This window comes from Aquarana catesbeiana, linkage group LG02 (assembly GCF_042186555.1).
Source record: "Aquarana catesbeiana isolate 2022-GZ linkage group LG02, ASM4218655v1, whole genome shotgun sequence".
In the NCBI taxonomy this organism is placed as follows: Eukaryota; Metazoa; Chordata; class Amphibia; order Anura; family Ranidae; genus Aquarana; species Aquarana catesbeiana.
Genome location: NC_133325.1, coordinates 790,882,073 through 790,897,430, shown reverse-complemented (window position 1 = coordinate 790,897,430; position 15,358 = coordinate 790,882,073). Strand labels below are relative to the sequence as shown.

The window sequence follows — 15,358 nt, the reverse complement described above, 5'->3', positions numbered from 1 at the left end:
TGAATTGGGTCCAAATTTTTGCCTGAATTCGCACCTGAACCAGACCCAGACTTGCACAGGACCCTTTTGGAATGCAGACCATGGCCACCCTGGAGATGTGTGAACCGGCTCCATTGAGAGCCGGGTACACTCTCATGTCATGCAAATTGAATGCGGGGAAACCCTCATCAAATTTGCATATGTGTGAACTCAGCCCAAAGCTTTAACATAAGTGAGTGAAGCCAAAACTTTTATCATACAGTACAGGACGCAGGCTTGACCTGTAGAGCACCCTGCAACTAACTACAACCATTGCACCAAAATGTGAGCTCCTAACTCAGGATTGAGTTCCTGAAGCAACATTACTTCAACAAAGCTTTGCCATTGTCCAATCACCTGAAGGTACCAGCCTAAAACCCAAAGTCTATAAATATATAGACTTTGGGTTATAGGCTGGTACCTTCAGGTGATTGGACAATGGCAAAGCTTTGTTGGACGTCCCACCTATAACCCCACTCTGTAAGTTCTTCTTTTTCTTCTAATGAAGAACTTTTATCTCCCTTATGGAGAAATCCCTAAGCTTGATCTATTTTACTTTAAATTCTTCACTCAATACTTCACTGTCTTCTATCACAAAAATGGATGCCATGCATCTGGATCAGTGCAACCTCGTTGCAAACCTTTGTACCCTACACCATGGGGAATAGCCTGTAATGTTGCTTCAGGAACTCAATCCTAAGTTGGGAGCTCACATTTTGGTGCAATGCTTGTAGCTAGCTGCAGGGTGCTCTACAGGTCCAAGGCCACGGTCCATCCTTATGGAACCTAGCTCTGGTGCTAGAACCGTGTGTGTGTGTGCTTTTGTTTTTTGGTTTAATCAACTGAGGTTGGCTGTGTGGGCAATCCGGAGGAGCAGTGACATCCCTCTCCTGGTCATGTGCTTGGGGCTAGTCATTAGCTGCTACCAGGCACCATCACACGGGAGCAGGCCCCATGTTCCTTTTATACCTGGAAATGTCAGGTATTCTTATTGGTTGCAGGTGAGCGTGAAGCTTTAAAGGAGCGACTGTAAGGTGAGTATAGGAGTGACACCAGTGACACTGTCACCTGTATGGACAGGGTGATGGGGTCACTTTAGAATGTCCATTGTATTGTATCACCACCAGCTTCCACAGGGTGACAAAGAGTTCCACACTGAGGAGAATCTGAGAGGAATTGAAGATGAAGTGGAGATTGGGGTGTAACACATAGAATGGGCTACATGGGAGGATCTTGACAGAATCCACTTCTGGATTTTGGCGGTGGTACAGTATGGTGGAAGATTTGAGGTAGATCAACCATAAAGAGTTTTTTATGAGGGTATCCTATATAATCATCCGACATGTCCTCTTTTCTTTCATAGCTTCAGAAATGTTCCAGAAATGTGATCCCACAAACTGCAACTCAAAATGGTGTGAAGTATAATTCTGTGCCTGTTGTTAACAATAATGGAACTGTGGCTATCATTGCACATAATGGACCTGTGCCAGCTGCCGCCCAGAGTAATGGGCCTGATGCTGTCATTGCACATAATGGACCCGTGCCCGCTGCCTCCCAGAGTAATGGATCTAAGCCCGTCCAGAGTAATGAGCCTGATGCAATCATTGCATGTAATGGCTCTGTGCCCCGCTGCCGCCCACAGTAATGGCTCTGTGCCCCGCTGCCGCCCACAGTAATGAGCCTGATGCTATCATTGCACATAATGGACCCATGCCTGCTGTTGCCTCTGGAATAATGGATCTAATGCCACCATTGCCCAGACAGGGGAACCTGTGACACACAATTCTATGCATGATGCAGACAGATTTGTAGATGACGTCTCATCAGATTTAGGCACTGGAATAAATGGGAGTTATCTTGTCCTGTGTACAATGTGAAGCTGTATACTTCTGAATACACCCTCCTGTGCTGTTCTCCTTTTCCGTTCATCAGCCAGGGCTTGACTTGTACTGTGGATGGAGGTAAAGGTGTCTCAGAGTACAGTCTATTCTTCAGTGCCATCTGCACCGGCACCCCACTGCCACTGTGCTAAATAGTGCCCAACAGCTTGTGGGCCACATGCAGAGGGCTGATGGGCAGCATGTGTGCATGCCCTGGTGTTCTATACCGTCCTCTCCCCGTATTGTAACATTTACATAATGGTCTAACTTTTTAACCACTTCAGCCCCGGAAGGATTTAACCCCCTCCTGACAAAAGCATTTTTTGAGATGCGGCACTGCATCACTTTAACTGACAATTGTGCGGTCGTACGACGTTGTACCCAAACAGAATTAACCTTTTTTTTCCCCACAAGCAGAGCTTTCTTTTGGTGTGCTCCCCTGTTAATTTCAATCACTGTATTGCCAGTCCTATTGCTGTCCTTTTTTAGCAGAGTGAAAGTAACTTCACACATGTGTAGAATAGATGTCAGCTTATATCACCATGTTAAAAGGACAGCAATATGGGTAGCATTACAGTGACTGTTATTAGTCCAGGTTCACTAAACTAGCCAATGCTCTAAAAAGCAATCTCATGTGGGTTGTATTTCAGGCCCCTTTCACATGAGTTGTCTGATTGGGTCCTCCTGTCTGTTTTTCAGGCAAACCTGATCAGACCGCCCATTGTTCTCTATGGAACGGCAGATTTAAATGGAAACCTCTAATCTGGCAAAAAGAAAAGATGGATGGGCCTCCATTCCCCTCCATTTGGCCGAATCAGAGGGCACTTGGGTGTAAACGGACAGCATTAACCAACACAGACCTGTCAGTTGCTCATGGACAGATCCCCTGCTGAGAAAAACTGGATGGGGCCCCTGTGAAGATTGCACCTAGAGTGCAGATTAAAAAAAATTCCTGCAACCCGTGGGACACAGATGTGGAAAAAAAATGAATGGGGTTTTAACCAGTAGTGTATTTAGGTTTTGTGCTGCATTAGGCCTGACTAAACTCATGCACCCCCTAATTTTTTATATGACCCACCCCTTCCTGTCAAGGCCACACCCCTTGCTGTTGAAGACCTGCCCTGAAATTTTCGAGTGGGGACATTAGTTCTGAGGGCCTGGGGGCGGCGGCAATGGATTCCCTTAATTTGCATAGATTTTCTCTCACTTCCTGTTTGGCTATAGGGCAGGAAGTGAAGGGAAATCTCTGCAATGGGACAGAGATGGTAAAAAATAAACTGACAGGGGCTTTAACCCTCCCTTATTATCCAAAATGGGGGGTGAGTGTTGCCTAAAGTTCTACTTTAAGCACAAATTTGTGATAATTTTATGGAGAGGACTGAAGATATAACCATGCCAATGGTGCAGGAGAAAACATGTAGCACAGTGAGGAAGGTTTGTGGTCCAGGATGAGAGGACAGTCAAAAGTAGAAGCGGCGCCCCCCCACCACAGTTGCGGAATGCCGGCCACCCGCATACTGGAAGCAGTGCGGCGGCTTTATAGGGGCATTAGACAAATTTGTCTCTCAGGCCAGTCCGCCCCATAAGACTGGTGCTACACTAACAGTGTAGCGCAAGCCGGTGGGGACTCTTTCCGTGCTGCTCCCCTGTAAAGTGCTTCCCTAGGCCAGGATACAGCATTGGTTTTAACTCTTTCATAATTTAGCCAAAAGTGTGTGTGTGTGTGTGTGTATATATATATATATATATATATATATATATATATATATTTTATACATAACTAGAACATCTAACAGGGTTATGTTATTGCAGGAGATTTCCCCTCACTTTCTGTCTTTGTCACCAGGACAGGAAGTGAGGGAATCTCCCTGTGGGGATATAGCCTATGTATGTATATTATATTGGACATTATAAGGCAACAATTGCAAGCTAGTTCCCCATAGTGAGATGCCCCCACTTCCTGTTTTGGTGACACAAAGACAGCAAGTGAGGGGAAATCTCATGCAATGATATAACCCTGTTAGATGTTCTAGTTATGTATAAAAATTATATATAAAGCAAGCACCTTTTTACCATCTGTGTCCCATTGTGAGGTCCCATAGACACAACAGGTAGTGAGAGAGAAATGCCCTTGGAGACAGTTGCCACCAGACCCGGAGTCCCCACTGGGAGGTTTCCCCTCTTTTTCTGCTCTGGGGAATCGGGGATATGACGCTGTGTTCATACACTACTGATTGTGTCTGTGCTGAATTATCCTCCTGGAAGAGGAGGACATGGGATGGGGGATAGGACTGGAGGAGGAAGAGGACATGGGATAGAGGAGGGCATAGAATGGAGGAGATGGGACTGGAGAAGGATAAGGACATGGGATGAAGGAGATGGGACTGGAGGAGGACCTAGGATGGAGGAGATGGGACTGGAGAAGGATAAGGACATGGGATTAGGGAGATGGGACTGGAGGAGGACCTAGGATGGAGGAGATGGGACTGGAGGAGGATAAGGACATGGGATTGGGGAGATGAGACTGAAAGAGGACATGGGATGTGGGACTGCCAGTGGGCGGGCCCTGGGGAATGTTGATGGTCAGGTCCAAGGATGAGGGGGGGGCCCAGGCCCAAAACTCTAAGGTGCCCCAAAATTTCTGATAGCGGCCCTGTAAATGATGATAAAATAGTTTTATCTATTTTATGTATAAGACTAATACACAGTATCTCACAAGTAAGTACACCCCTCACATTTTTGTAAATATTTTCTTCTATCTTTTCATGTGACAACACTTAAGAAATGACAGTTTGCTACAATGTAAAGTAGTGAGTGTACAGCTTGTGAGGGGTGTACTCACTTTTGTGAGATGCTGTATATTTTATGTACAAGATTATATATTTGATTAGAGGGTTTTTTTTTTGTCTATGAGCTTCTATTACCTTCTATTAAAGTGGAACTTTAGTCAGAAAATGAAGTCCTGCTAGGCTGGCCCCTTTTGTGGGTATAGCTATGTAAAACTTTGCACATGCTCAGTTGCTCTCTATTTTTTTGCCAAATTTGTAGAGGCTGATCTGCTGACAGCCCAAAGATTTACCACGGCTCCGGGGTTCTGGGCTTCAGCAAAACGGCAGCATCCAGCAAGAAGAAACAGGAGAAATGCTGGAGGCAATTTAAAGCACACACTCATTTTAGTAGCATAATTATTCATGTTGAATGTATGCTCTTTGCTAATATATGTATGGAATGTATGCAACTTGTTTATGTACATGTAACTTATTTCTTATCACAGATCTTAATTTTTTTAAATAAAATATTTGTATTGCAAAAAATGTTTAGTATACTTTACACCATGACATGGGATCCCCTGAGCACTCTGGGGTTTGTATACAGAGTAGGGGGGAGGGATGTCTTCTCTGACTCAAATGTGTATGAATGTTTCAGGTTGTGTCTGAACAGACCTTTTTGTACAGATGGCAAGGTTAGGCTTGAAAGCATTTGAAAAAGGAGACCAGAGCTTCACTGAGTAGGCTGGATATTAAGACTCTTTTTAAAGTGTTTGTTACTCAAACACTTCATATTCTTAATATGTGTCTGCTGGATTATGTACTTGTTTGAGAAAGTCTCCTGATCTCTTTGTATTGCTTCCTTTATGTGAAATCTCTGGTGTTCCTGCCAGTCCCTCTGCTTTCCTATTAAAAACTGACCACACTAAACAGGAGAGCACAGTGTGGTCAGTTCTCTAGCTATGCTGGGAACTCTGTATGCTCTCCTCCAATGATCAGGCTTGTGCTGACACACACATATAGATCTATACAAAAAATGTGTTGCCTTTCATTTATATTTAAAAATGAATTGGTTGTCTTTACAAGGTGATAGTTTACAATCACTTTAATGCATAGAATACAAATGGGTGCTCAACCTGTGGCCCTCCAGTTGTTGTGGAACTACAAGTCCCATCATGTCTCTGCCTTTGGGAGTCAAACTTGTAACTGTTATGCCCTGTACACCCGGTCGGATTTTACGACGGAAAATGTGTGATAGGACCTTGTTGTCAGAAATTCCGACCGTGTGTGGGCTCCATCACACATTTTCCATCGGATTTTCCGACACACAAAGTTGGAGAGCAGGCTATAAAATTTTCCGACAACAAAATCCGTTGTCGGAAATTCCGATCGTGTGTACACAAATCCGACGGACAAAGTGCCACGCATGCTCAGAATAAATAAAGAGATGAAAGCTATTGGCCACTGCCCCGTTTATAGTCCCGACGTACGTGTTTTACGTCACCGCGTTCAGAACGATCAGATTTTCTGACAACTTTGTGTGACCGTGTGTATGCAAGACAAGTTTGAGCCAACATCCATCAGAAAAAATCCTAGGATTTTGTTGTCGGAATGTCCGAACAAAGTCCAACCGTGTGTACGGGGCATTAGCCTTGCAAAGCCTTTAAGTGCCGGTTCACACTGGTGTGATGCCGGACATCGCACAGACATCGCATGTAATTCGCAGCGCACTGCCGTTCACATTACATGCAATGTCTGTGTGGTGTGATATCAGCCATAGAGATAGTATGGCTGATATCGCACCGCATTCGGTGCAAACACGCACAGGACCTTTTTTTCTGTTCGGACCAGAATCGGATCGCATGTGTGTTCACACATATGCGATCCGATTCATGTCCGAACTGTCAGTTCGCAGTGCGATATGCGAGCTGAACTGGGGGTGTCGTTAACAATGTATTGACACTCCCCAGGGATTCGCATATGGCAGTGTGAACTGACATGCGATGCGGGAACACGCAGTGGATTCGCAGTGTTCTCGCATCGCACCAGTGTGAACCGGCACTAAAGGAGTTGCAAAGTCTCATGGTTTTTCATCTTAACACATTCTATGCATTAAGGTAAAAAACCTGTGCTGCCCCCCCTCTTTTCTTACCTGAACCCGAGTCGTTCCAGCGACAAGCACGAGCCCAGCGGCTAGGGTTGCCACCTGTACGGGATTCACCCAGACAGTCCGGTATTTGAATCATCTGTCTGGGTCTCAGTGTATTTGAAATCTGGACACATTATTCAGACTCCCTAAGTAGCATTGCCAGAGGGCATTCAGTCCTGCTGGCAGCAGTGCCGAGGCACTTATCAAGTTGAATTCATCTGGGGCCGGATATCTCCTACAGAGGGACACTCCATGCATGTGATATGTTCTGTCTGCAGCTCTTATCACTGATTTCCCCCCATAGGAGTTTACAAAGAGATAGAATTTTCCTGCCCCGGCTTCGATGGAGAATCTCAGAGGAAGAAGGGAGATGTGCTGCTGATGGGAGGAGGGGGGTGGGGGCTCTGTCATGTGGAGTGAGTGTCCACCCGCTGGACCAGTGATTGAGGATCGGTGGGGGCCAGCAGAGTAACGGCATTCACCTTAGGCTCATGCACCAGGCACAACAGCCTGAATATCCTCAGCCAATGCCTTACATGATCAGTTCATTCAGCCAGGCTGCTCTCCAGCACATAGCATTGGAAAGGTAATCCTCAGCACCACATTACACATCCAGCATCCAGGGTTTAGTATTGGACTTGCCTCTGCACACTGGAGTTTCCTCAACAGCATGCTGCAATGGGATTGGCACAGGACAAGCCAATACTGGCCCTATCAGACCTAATGGGGAGAGCCCACCCCTTTCTACCACATACCCAAGATCCCAGGACACCGGGGGGGGGGGGGACACTGGAGGTGTGTAGGGATTATTTTCAGGTGAGTGGGTGGCATGTATTTCCAGGAGTAATATGTACCCACCAAGCCAGGAGACTGCCAGGAGCCCCAACACTGTACATGGACAACAATTGCAGTGCTCAATGGGACCGGCATAAAAAGAACTTTACTATTAATGTATTGAATCCAGTTCACTTATTGGATGCACGCTTGAATAGACAACTGTCCAATGGAGATGAGATAATCAAAATAAACGTAGTAAAAAGAAACTCATTGCCATTGTTGAAATACTCTGAAAAATTATATGTACGATGCCATTAGTCCGGAATACAGGGGGGTTAACATCAGCAAATCTAGAGCTTGGAAAGGATAACCCCATATGCAAAAGGAATTTCAAGGGTAGAGAAACATAGGTCACCATAATGGGACCGGTGGCTTATCACAGGTATCCGACCCGCTGTGCTGTGGGAGGTGTGTTGTAGTGCGCCGCTGGTTGTTACGCTCAGACAAGCTGATCAGGCTGGCTGAGTGGGATCTGGTGTCCTGGATGACACGAACATTGGGGCCGGAAGCAGAGGTTGGGACCAGAAGCAAGGAGGACCTGGATGTGCATTGGATTGTGAGCTTGATGTTGCCGTGGTGACCGTGGCTTACATGTTTCACACGCATGCGCCTTGTCCAAGTCCATGCACCTTGTCAAACTGCTGATGTTAACCCCCTGTCATCTGAGTCCTCCTTGCTTCTGGTCCTGACCTCTGCTTCCGGCCCCGACATCCACGTCATCCAGGGCATCAGATCCCACTCAGCCATCCTGATCGGCTTGTCTGAGCGTAACAACCAGCGGCGCGCACTACAACACACCTCCCACAGCACAGCGGGTCGGATACCTGTGATAAGCCACCGGTCGCATTACGGTGACCTATGTTTCTCTACCCTTGAAATTCCTTTTGGATATCGGGTTATCCTTTCCAGGATGGAGACTTGGAGTAGACTTGCTGATGTTAACCCCCAACCTGTCATCCAGACTAATGGTGGTATCATATATATCATTTTTCAGAGTATTTCAACAATGGCAATGAGTTTCTTTTTGCTACATTTTATTTTGATTATCTCATCTCCATTTGACAGTCGTTTTTAAATATTCAAGCGTGCATCCAATAAATGAACTGGATTCAATACATTAATAGTAAAGTTCTTTTTACGCCGGTCCCATTGAGCGCTGCAATTGTTGTCCATGTTCTGTTGTCACCTTCCCTATTGGTTAGCAGCTGCACTGGGTTCCGGCTATTTTTTCACATATTTTTTGTGACATGGACATGGTTTTTAATGACTGTCAGTTCTAGCGCTTAAGGACCTTTTGTTTTTGTTTGCTGACACCGTACAGTCCACCAGGACCGAGACCGAGAGCACCTACTGAACTCCGTGTGACCTACTGGGTAGTGTACTTACTGAGGGATCCCCTCCCCCACCATGAGATCCCTTCCCCCATACTGTACACACCAGGGGACTCCCCTATCTCCCATACTACACCAGGAGACCTCCCAACCCCCCAATTTACATTGTGAGATCCCCCAAACATTACACACACCTGCACTTTGGTCTCCATTTTTGAAACTTTGATCAGCGGTGATCCAGAGGATCGTCACTGATCAGTCCATTAACAGTTTATGAAATGGATAATCAGGGGAAGAAAATGTTCTCTACTGATCATCTCCATGCACTGAGAATCACGGAAACGGGCAGTTTATGAAGCTTTGACCTCAGCGCTTCTGTGTCAGAATTCACCCTCCCCCGATTCACCAGATCAGAGGTGGAGAATTGGGGAGTGAAGAGAGAATCTGGGGGGATCTGAGGAGGAAGGAGAAAGATTTTTGACTTCCTCGTTCAGAGCCCCCCCAAGCCACTACCATGCCCCTTCTGCCATATATGTGTGTGTGTATGTATATATAAAATATATACTTGCATACCTGGCCTGTTAGTGGGCCCTGAGGACAGGGTTGATGACCACTGTAATCATATATATATATAATGTTAGTGTAGGGGGACAGATATTTTATTAACTAGGTGGGCAGTCTCCTCCGGGAATGTCCGTGTACTGAGCAGTGATCATTTATCACTGCTTAACCACTTAGAGGAGGTCCGGTTAAAATTTTTTTGTTCAAAAGTCAGCAGCTACAAACACTGTAGCCATACCTCCCAACTTTTTGAGATGGGAATGAGGGACACCCATCAGCAAAAGTATGCAGGCATGGGACACACCCCTTGCCACGCCCCCTTAAAGGGGAATTGTACAAAAAAAACAAGATTGGTTAAACCCACAAGTGTTTTTTTTTACCACTACTATTCCTTTATATTGGCTATTAAATTTTACAAATGCAGCAATTTAGAATTGGGATGAAAAGTTTAGCACTGGGAAACACTTTTTGAAACATAAAAAGTGCATTTTATGTACAACTATAAAGATCAGACCAAATGAGGGACAAATGAGGAGGAAAGAGGGACAGAGGGACATTGCTCCAAATCAGGGACAGTCCCTCAAAATCAGGGACAGTTGGGAGCTATGCTGTAGCTACTGACCTTTAATAAGCACACTTACCTGTCCTGGGTGCCCGTGATGTCGGCCACCCAAGGCCGATTCGTCCATCGGATCGGGTGCCGGCACCGCCATTCGAAGTAAGGGAAACAGGCAGTGGAGTCTTGCGGCTTCACTGCCCATTTCCTACTGCGCATGTGTGAGTCGCGCTGCGCTTTGTGAATGGCTGGCTGTGTTCTGGGACACACACAGTTCCCAGAACACAGCGCGCCACCTTCCCCAGAAGACAACGCGAGGAGGGGAAGACTGAAGATCACCGCGGTGTAGGAAGTGGCAGATTAGGACGATCTGCCTAGCAACAGCCATTTCTGGTAAAAAAAAATTTTTTCACATTTTTAGGAGCATTTTAATGCAATTTTTTTTTAGGGTGGACCTCCGCTTTAAGGATTGAGCCTCTTTCTGAGATTTGGTGTTTACAAGTTAATATATATATAAACTCCCTAGAGAATAAAATGGCAGTCATTGCAATATTTTTTGTCACCATATTTGCGCAGCGGTCTTACAAGTGCACAATTTTTTATTTTTTTTTAATACACTTTTTTTAATAAAGAAATAAGACAACAATAAGTTAGTTCAATTCTTTTTTTATACTGTAAAAGATAATGTTATGCAGAGTAAATTGATACCCAACATGTCACGCTTCAAAATTGCGCCCGCACTTGGGATGGTGACAAACTTTTACCCTTAAAAATCTCCATAGGCTACGTTTAAAAAATTCTACAGGTTGCATGTTTTGAGTTACAGAGGATGTCTAGGGCTAGAATTATTGCTCTCGCTCTACCTATCGCGGCGATACCTCACATGTGTGATTTGAACCCCCTTTTCATATGTGGGCGCTACTCAAGTATGTGTTCGCTTCTGCATGCGAGCTCGGCGGGACGGGGTGCGTTCAAAAAAATAAAAATGTTTTTCTTATTTATTTTACCTTTTTTTATTTTTACACTGTTCTTTAAAAAAAAATTGTGTCACTTTTATTCCTATTACAAGGCATGTAAACATCCCTTGTAATAGAAAAAAAAATGACAGGACCTCCTAAATATGAGATCTGGGGGTCAAAAAGACCTCAGATCTCATTACACTAAAATGCAATAAAAAATTAAATTAAATGTAATTTGAAAAAAAAAATTAATAAAAAAAAATGTCTCTTTAAGATCTATGGGTGAAGTGACGTTCTGATGTCGCTTCTGCCCTGCAATGGTATAGAGATGGATGGGGGCTATCGACGGCTCCGGTAAGCGGCGGGAGGGGGGCCTCTCCTGCCGCCAATTAAAAGTGATCTTGTGAACCGAGATCTGAGAGAGGACCACCCGCTGAAGAAGAGGATACCGGGGCTATGGTAACAACGGTATTCCTCTTCAAAGTACTGACGTATAACGACGGCGGGCGGTCCGTGAGTGGTTAATAAACTGACACCTTTGTGTTTCTGTGAATTTCTGGTACTGTCATCTCATTATGTCTCACGAGATTTCAGTATCGGGGGCGATCTCCACTGTTTGAAGTGTTTGTAGATCGCTTCACTCATCCAAAAGGAGAAGCGATCTACAATACTTTATAAACCACACCTCCCAACTTTTTGAGATGGGAATGAGGGACACCTATTAGCAAAAGCTACGTAGGCTTAAGACACACCCCCTTAACCGCTTCAGCCCCGGAAGATTTTACCCCCTTCCTGATGAGGGGCACATTTTGCCATACGGCACTGCGCCGCTTTAACTGACAATTACGCGGTCGTGCGGCATAGCACCCAAACAAAATTGACGCCCCCCCCCAAATAGAGCTTTCTTTTGGTGGTATTTGATCACCTTTTATTTTTTGTGCTATAAACAAAAAAAGTGAAAAAAACACAATATTTTGTACTTTTTGCTATAATAAATATCCCACATTTTAATTTTTTTTCCTCTCAGTTTAGGTGATATGTATTCTACATATTTTTGGTAATAAAAATCGCAATAAGTGTATATTGATTGGTTTGCGCAAGAGTTATAGCGTCTACAAAATAGGGGATAGATTTATACCATTTTTATCATTTTTATTTTGACTGACATTATGGTGGACGCATCGGATACATTTGTAAAAATGATTACTGTGTAAGTATTATAGTATGATCTGCGCTTCCCTCTGTGAACAAAAGGGCTCTGTGTGTGACTTGTTCTCAGTAACACACACAAGCTTTTCCCACGAGTTTACTGTTTAATAACAGCTGGATGGTCGGCAAGCGGTTAAACCCATAGATTCATCACCTGAGGGGGGGAGGGGTTTGTGCTCTTCGGCTGGAAGTTTGCTGCATGTTGGGCTGTGTGTCGCTGTGAGATGTCGGTCTCCGGTGTCCCGGCTCTGGGTATGTACGGCTCCCGGTGATCGGTGTGGGATGGGGGAGGACAGTCGGTGTCCCGGCTCTGGGTATGTACGGATCCCGGTGATCGGTGTGGGATGGGGGAGGACAGTCGGTGTCCCGGCTCTGGGTATGTACGGCTTCCGGTGATCGGTGTGGGATGGGCGAGGACAGTCGGACATACATGGGGGAGCTCCAGGGAGATGAGTGAATAGTGAGGGGTGTAATAGCACTGCCGGCCTGAGCCGGACAACCGATCCGGTGGAACCGATTTCAGGACAACACCGGCCCGGTGATCGGTATGTAGGGGGGAGGGGGGAGCACTGAGGATGGAGGAGTATCGGTAGTACCAGAGGAGTTCTGCTGGAAATCTCCCTCCACATTCGTAGAAGATTTGTTATTACCCTCCCCCCCAACACGGGACCCGGGGGTGTCCTACTCCGTGGTGCTGAACCAACCCTGTTGTACCGGTCCTGTCCAGCAGGGGGCGAACAGATCTGTAGTTGACTGTCAGCCGTGACTCACAGAGATGGTATTCCCCCTTTCCACCCCTCTGCACTGCCCCTCCTCCTACTCTCCCCGAATGCCGATCATCCTTCTACCGCTCCCCCCCCCCCCACCCCGCTACATGTCTCCGCTTTTTTGAGAAATCATTATTAGTCCGACAATATCACCTGGAAGGATGAAGACTCTCCTATTATTATTACTCCTCCCATATATATGTATATATGATCAGTATACACATCATCATTATTATCCCTTCATATTATTTTGTCTAATTTATTCTTACCCCTCCTACGTCTTCATTATTATCCCTTCTATTATTAGGTATTATTATCCCTTCTATTATTATTTATTGTTATCCCTCCTATTAGATTTAGACACTGGAAGTTCTCCCCACAGTCATTATTATTAATATTATTATTATTATTACTTCTACCCCCTATGATATATCTATCAATCAGTATACAAGTCGTCATTATCATCTGTTCCTAATATTTTATCTAAATTTTTATCCCCCCCATTATTTTACATTTATTATTACACCTCCTATTATTTTATCACATTTTTATTATTGCCCCTCCTATTATTTTTTTCTCATTTATTATTAACCCCTCTCCCAGTGGCAGTTGGTGCTCAAAATTTTTGGGGGGCGCAAACAAACAGAAACATTCTGAAAAAAACCCCATCAATTGCAGCCGCTGTGCCCCCCGCTGTCTGCACTTACCCTGTCTCGGCGGGACAGCTCCTCAATGTCTTCTCCCGTCCTCTCTTCCCGTCCTCTGCTATGATTGGATGTCTGGTAGGCGTCCAATCACAGCCGTTTCAGCCAATCAGGTGACAGGTAACTGATCCAAGCACCTGATTGGCGCAGAGGCGGTTTAGTGTTAGAAAAGCAAATGAATATTCGCTTTCCTAGCACAGCTGAGTGACCTGCGAGCGCCCAGCATGGTCACCTTTTCTGACGCCTATTGGAGCCTATGGCTCTAATCAGGTGCTTAAAAAAAAAACCCTGCCACTGTAATTAGGGTGCCCTAAAAGGGGGTGGTAGCAGCGGCCATAGATAGATAGATTAATGCATATCTATAGGTGCTAGTGGAGGTGGCAGGAGAGAGGGGGTGGTGCCCGTGCTCCCTTATGAACTCACCGCCACTGCCCCCTCCTGTTATTAATATATATCACTGTACACCTACTGTATTCTATATTACTCTCATCATTATTTATTATAATTTATTACAACAATCATTATTTTATAATATTATTAATATTACATTTATCCTGATTGATATTATTGATCACACCCATCATCATCATTCATTGTTACACTCCCTGGGATTTATCATTCTCTCCACATTCACATGGGGGCCGAACTGTCTAGGACTAGTGATGGGATATGGCAGGGGGGCTGAGGAATAAACAGAATAGACATAAAGAAGGAATTCCTATAGTGAGTGTGATGATTGTCCTGACATAAAGTTGGGGGAAGTTCATACAGAGGTGTCAGGTTGGGGCTCAGAGAGGCACAGGATGATGTGAGGTCACCTGAAGGAGCAGAAGTGCTGGGATCACTGGACACGGGACACACTGGGGTGACTGGGGACATGGAAAACACCAGGGACACTATACACACTGAGGACTTTGGAGACACTGTGATCACTGGGGACACTATACACACTGGTGACATTGAAAATACTGGGATCACTGGAGACATTGGAGACACTGGGGACATTGTAGGGTCTAAAAACAGATTTTACTCATCCTGGACTCTCTTTAGCCAAAGGAAACAGAGATATCTCACAGTAACACTGCTGCTGTCAGATTTGGTTCCCCCAACTTTTCAAGGTTTAAACTAATTCAGACCCCCCCCTCCCCCTCCCTGAGTGGCCATCACTTTTTACATTACCAGGACTCATTCTGTCCAAGGAAAGTGGGGGAATCTCACAGATACATGGGACTTGTATTCTGGTTTGTAATCATAAACAAACATTTTGACAGTCACAATTTTTCTCCACGGTTCAAAGGGTTAAACTGCTTTCTGTTCTATTTCCCTGACTGCTCCATCCCCCCCCCCCCCCCCCCCCACTGTCCCATCTCTCCCCTGACACTGGCATTTCATATGATAAAATCCCTTGTATTTGGTTTCCTTGACTGCTCTACTCTTCAGATCCACCATCCTCACTCTTCCTTCTCCCCCATCCTCACTCTTCCTTCTCCCCCATCCTCACTCTTCCTTCTCCCCATGGAGCCTTTATGTCCAGTGGAAACAGATGATAGTAAGCTGCCTATTGCTATCAGATCTGGTTCCTCTCCCCCTATACAGCTTCCATGGCATTTCAAGGGTTA

General features: G+C 45.2%; 1 protein-coding gene and 1 long non-coding RNA gene across 2 annotated transcripts in view; one reads left to right on the top strand and one right to left on the bottom strand.

Moving 5' to 3' along the window:
• Positions 1-15,358, bottom strand: part of LOC141130138 (uncharacterized) — an 875,833-nt gene that overhangs the window by 417,760 nt on the left and 442,715 nt on the right. The gene's annotated exons all lie outside the window — the stretch shown is intronic.
• LOC141129432 (uncharacterized) overlaps positions 12,455-15,358 on the top strand; it is a 350,961-nt gene continuing 348,057 nt past the window's right edge. The window contains exon 1 of the mRNA XM_073617465.1: positions 12,455-12,520. Coding sequence (XP_073473566.1) covers positions 12,493-12,520 — 28 coding nt within the window. The 5' untranslated portion in view covers positions 12,455-12,492. The remainder of the gene's footprint in view (positions 12,521-15,358) is intronic.